This window comes from Anopheles cruzii, unplaced genomic scaffold (genome assembly GCF_943734635.1).
Source record: "Anopheles cruzii unplaced genomic scaffold, idAnoCruzAS_RS32_06 scaffold00389_ctg1, whole genome shotgun sequence".
Classification (NCBI taxonomy): Eukaryota; Metazoa; Arthropoda; class Insecta; order Diptera; family Culicidae; genus Anopheles; species Anopheles cruzii.
In genome coordinates, this window is record NW_026453999.1 from 1 (window position 1) to 5,370 (window position 5,370).

The 5,370-nt window shown below is 48.4% G+C and overlaps 1 protein-coding gene across 1 annotated transcript; it reads left to right on the top strand.

The window, feature by feature from the left end:
• The first annotated feature begins 1,789 nt into the window (after nucleotides 1-1,789).
• LOC128276053 (uncharacterized) lies at nucleotides 1,790-3,961 on the top strand. The gene has a single exon (XM_053014523.1). It carries the CDS (start codon nucleotides 1,790-1,792, stop codon nucleotides 3,959-3,961), a length of 2,172 nt encoding a protein of 723 aa, XP_052870483.1.
• Nucleotides 3,962-5,370: the final 1,409 nt, after the last annotated feature.

Sequence of the window (5,370 nt, forward strand, 5' to 3'; positions counted from 1 at the left end):
GAGTAACTCCCAGAGTTTCACGGAGGTAACTCGTGAAAAATGGCAGGGAATATAAACGTTCTTGCCGCTGTTACTGTGGATCTACCCATACGACTTTAGAATTTGAAAAATACTCACGGATCTGCGCGAAATCGGAGATGCAACGTACAAGGACAGCTCAACGAATTTCTTATATTAGGTTGGCTAAAAAGGAATCCATTATTTTTGGGTGAAATTCAAAACTATATTTAACAGGTTTTCAATGGTCCGATTTGCGTCAAATATGCACCATTTTGTTGGAAAATTTGTTGCCATTTTAAAATACTTTAAAAATGCCTCTCTTCTAGAAGGCTTGGTCGATATTGGTGAAAAACTCTAGTAATTACAATCGTTTCTTGATCTCAATTTTTCATCACTCAGGAAATTTTGTAATGCGGCAAAAAAGGATAAATCGCTTGGTATAAGGTCCGGACTATACCTATACGGAGGATGCAATTGAACTTCCCAACCAAGCTCTGGCGAGTCACTAAAGCCGTGTGTAACATTTCGTTGTGCTGATGGAACACAACACCTCTTCTGTTGGCCGATTCTGGTCGTTTCTGGTCAATTGCTATCTTCGAACGGTGCAGTAATTGACAGTAGAGATCTGAATTTAGTCTTTGACCACACGGAAGCAACTCATTATAAACGGTTCCTTTCAAATCCATATACCCAGTAGAACCTTCCTGGCCGTGAGTCCTGGTTTGACCACCGGGTAAGATGGTCCACGCAACCACGATTATTTTCAGACAACCACGATTTTGACCATCACGCAAAGACCACGATTATTTTCAAACAGTATCGTCTATCAGTATCCCATTTCTAGTTAAAAACTATTTGATAGTTAATCTTCAGCTCTCGACCGATGCATTGACTACTAACATGCCGATCAACTTTGATTATTTCAGTGATTTTATCGACATTTTCGATGTCGGGTCTTTCTCGGCCAGGTGCATCATTACTCTGTTAGAATATCGGAACCATAAACACCATGCACAATTTCAGCGGCCTAGCTTGAAGTTTCGCCTTTATCAGACAAATTTGCCAAGTTTTCTCTTCCTTGACCTTCATTGATAACACCCTGTAACTCACAAACGAATGGAGCAAACAAAAAATAATAATTTTTTTAAGTGTAAAGTATCGATACTTCACGAGATATCGATCACTAAAGGCATCTACCGGAAAAATAATGGATTACTTTTTAACCAACCTAATACATATCATTAGCATAATTTAATTAAATGTTACTTTTAAAATCTTTGTATTTAATATCTCTCGTTTCACAAATTTACACTTCATTGAGCACATTGTTGGCAAATCATGAGAAGATTGGTTTATTTTTAAGGCAGTATAAAAAAAGGCTTAAAATGATGGAGGGATCAAAAGAAAATTAAAAATTATGCTACAAGTCCTCAGTTTAATTAATTCTATATTCCAACCACTTATCGTTAATGAACTTGGAAGAGCTAACTAATGGCCGAATTACTCTATGTGAAGAGGCGACTTGGTGCTTTCTCGATTGTTCGGGCCTTGCCACAAATGACCTCAATGTTGACGAAAGAGCCCGCCCAACGAACGCGTGTAGGTTTTGCCACTATGCGTCGATCACAGTTCACTATTGGAGGCTTTAGTGAAGTGCCCAATCGCGTAGAGACGCGATCCGAAATAAAAAAGCCGCCGCACCAACTCATTAAACGCAGTAGCCCGTGCGAACTCGCAACAACAACCACCGCGCGTCCTGTTTCGTCCTGAAAGGCTCGCGCGCTTCAAAATGACTTCGTTCAGTTCGGTATCCCAAGAGTTGAAGGAATCAGCCCGTGGTTCGTTCGAGGAGCGGGTGAACAATTTGCGAACCGCCTATCGGGACGTCCTGGAGCAAGGCTTCTTCCGGAATCTGCAGCATGATTGGCTACACCGGACGGCCGGCGCCGAGCCGGATCTCCAGCCGGCAGCAGCCTCCGATGCAACACTCGACCCTGGAAGTGACGCATCCGGTAGCTTCATCGTGCTGAATGGCCGCAAATTTCCGTTGGCATTTTTCCGCAACAAAAATACCGCGGCGGAACAGCAGGAGGAGGAGACGATAGTTCACGGGCCAACGGAAACGGACCGAACGGCACCAGCGGCGGCGAACGATGATTATGCCAATCCGTACGCGGTGCCCACACGCCGGGACCGGAATGTGAATAGAAGCCGCTTCCACACGGCACGGTCTCGGGCCTGGCAGGACGTGCCGGAACGGCTTCACGTCGCAGAGCTTCCGTTCGAGGCCGAACTCCTAGGCACGACGCGCCGGAAGCAGCACCCGTCACGGCTGGCCACCCAGCTCGATGCACACTATCGCAATGAACTGACGCACCGGTCGCGGATTCGCCGTTTTTTGCGTACCAGCGCCATCGCCGAGCTTCGCGAGTCCTGCCGTCGACGGCTGGAGTCGTTCTATCACCGCGAGTACATCCTGGCGCAGGCGGCCAAGCGTGAGCAGGAGGCCGAGTGCTACCGGCAGCTGGCGGAACGTTGCGCGGAGCTACGGCAGGCGATGGGCATCATCCGTCAGGAGCGCTTCAGTGCGACCATGCGAGTGCTGGACACGATGAAGCCATACTTTGAAACCTCGGCCCAGCTGGAGCGCCATCTACGCGGGCTCCGGCGAAGAATGACGAGCCTCTGGAACCACGTGGTACACCTGGAGAGTGTGTGGGTGCGCCGGTTAAAGCTCCAGAACTTCCAGTACCTCATCATGCCGAAGGAGTGGCGCGAGCGGTACGACTGGATCCACCAGGACGCGACCACCGGACGACTGGAAAGCTTCCCCGAGTCGATCGCCCGGCGCGATGTGGTGAACCTCCGCGACATCGCCGAAGGGAACGACATTTGGGCCGTGAAGCGGTTCTACGAGGAGCAGTACCTGGCCAAGGACAAACCGATCCACGCGGCGTTCCCGAGCAGCGGCGCGCTAATGGCCGGTGTGGCCGAGTTAAACACCAACTCCTTGACGCTCCTGTCCCGGCTGGACTTGATGAACTGGGTAAAGACCAACGCCGAAATGGAGTCGGCTGACGCGCAGCGGATGTTGGCGCAAAAGATACGCTCCATCCGGCGCTTCATCCAGGATACGGCCGAGCGGCGCCAGTTCCACCGGAAACGCTCGATCGAGCTGCGCCAACTGTTCCTCCAGCTTGCCGACGGCCCATTGAAGGATTGCGTCCAGAGTGAGCGCACCCGGGAGATTGAGTCCCTGGTAACGGTGGCCTACGGGAAACTGCTGCCCGCGGACCAGCGCCACACCGAGACCAGCGGTTCCGTGGCGCTTTCCGCCGGTGTCTGTTTCGGGTTCATTTTCGACATCGCCCTCCGTCTGCTGGCCGATTTCGACCGGCTGCCGGCGGATCGGAGTCGCCGGATTGAGCAACAGGTCCGCTTCCGGCGTCGGTTGCTCCTGAGGCAAGCTACCCGGGCTGCCGACGAGCAGCACCGAATCGGTCAACTGGCCGTGCAGTTGGGCCGCTCGTTAGCTCCACGCCCTCCGAAGCCGGACGGAAAGGTTAAACCGCGCCGATCGCGACTTCATCGAAAGGAAGTTCCGGTGATGGTCCCAAAACCCAAGGTGCCCAAGCTGGACGTCATCTTTCGGATGGCGTTTGGCGACGGAGCCACGATGACGCCGGACGAGCGGCGCCATTACGAAATCGACATGATCTACCAGAACTTCTGCTCCGTCCAGTTCGATCACTTCCTGCGCACGATTGGCTACGAACCGGACTACGAGCTGGTGAGCGAGGTGGAGCGCCGGGACGGTCCGGAGGAGTCATTCTTCCGCCAAACGGAGCTGATACCGACGGTGATGAAACGGTTGCGGCTCTGGCAGCAGATGCAGGCGCTGCTCCGCCAGCGACTGATCAAGAGGATCTCCCAAGACTTGCAGGCCGTGGGAGGAACCTAGGATCAACCACTTCTTGTGGACCTCGAAACCGTACGTTAGTCTTGTATATTGTTAGTCCATTGTTGCATTATTCGTCCATAAAATTACAAATAAATTACGTCCATAAATTAGTGTGTTCAATAAGTTCGTACCCTCGATAACATACTAGGCTGTGTATAAAGTTTTGCGGGTCGATACCAGAGGGCGGTACTACGGGCCTAATTTTTGTATATTGGTACACTCTTCATATGAACGTATGTGAAGTTTCATTTCAATCGGCCATTTAATTTTTTTTTTACAAGCCATTTAGTAACGACGTCTCACAGTATTTTTTAGAATGGTAAAAATCAGATACCGTGCCGTGATTTAATTTTTATTTTTGAAAGGTTTAAACGCAAAGGAGATTTATTAACGATTTTTTAAAGAGTATAAGGACTCTTCGCCTTCAATTAGGGGGTTAAAAGAGGGGATTCTGAGCTTAAACATGGTCGAAGTAGCGTTCAAGACGATCCTCGTCAAAAACGCCAAAAAACAGACACAACACCTGAAATCGTTGGAAAAAATACAGGATATCGTATTGGAAAATCGTCGAATCACTTAAAGAGATTTAGTATAAGGCCTAGCCATCTCATTGAGCAGTATAAGCAATCTTTTGAAGGAAGTATTGGGTTTCTGAAAGCTATTTGCAAAATGTGTACGGCATTCGCTAAAAATGGAACAAAAACGCATTCGTATGCATCTTTCTTGACAGCATTTAGAGCCTATTCGATAGGATAAAGTGGATTTTGTGCGCCGATTCATCACTGTGGATGAGACTTGGGTCAGGATCACTATGGTCCTGAATCAAAACAAGAGGCTAAAGAGCCGTGTGAACCTGGTTCTTCGGCTCCGAAACGAGTTCGTGTCCAGAAATCGTCCAAAAAGGTGTCGTCGAAGAAATCGTCGAATAAATTTCGATTATTGTTTTTCCTTTTTAGACCAGCTGAAAGAGAAAATTCGTGAAAAAAGACCCGGTTTGCAGAAGAGAAACATCCTCTTTCATCAGGGCAATGCACCATGTCACAAGAGCATTTTGGAGATGGCAAAAATCCATGAATTGAAGTTCAAATGGTTGAGGTATCGACCGTATTCACTAGATTTGGCTCCTGGCGACTTCCAACTGTATTCAGACCAAAAGAAATCGTGAGCGGAAAGCGTTTTTCATCAAATGATGACGTCATAACAGCTGCGGAAACGTATTTTGAAGCCCTTACAGTTTTTCGCTATAGGGATAGAATTTATGAATTGGAGTCTCTTCGGAACAAGTGTATCAGGAAGTCCATATTGAATAATAAAGTGTATCTCAAACCACGGAAATGTGCATTTCTTTTCGAGGCTACTTATTAAACAGCCTAGTATGCGTCGCATGATATCGGAGCTTTTCTGCCCAA

Coding starts and splice junctions, on each gene's coding strand:
- LOC128276053 (XM_053014523.1), top strand. CDS start 1,790: ATGACTTCGTTCAGTTCGGTATCCCAAGAGTTGAAGGAATCAGCCCGT.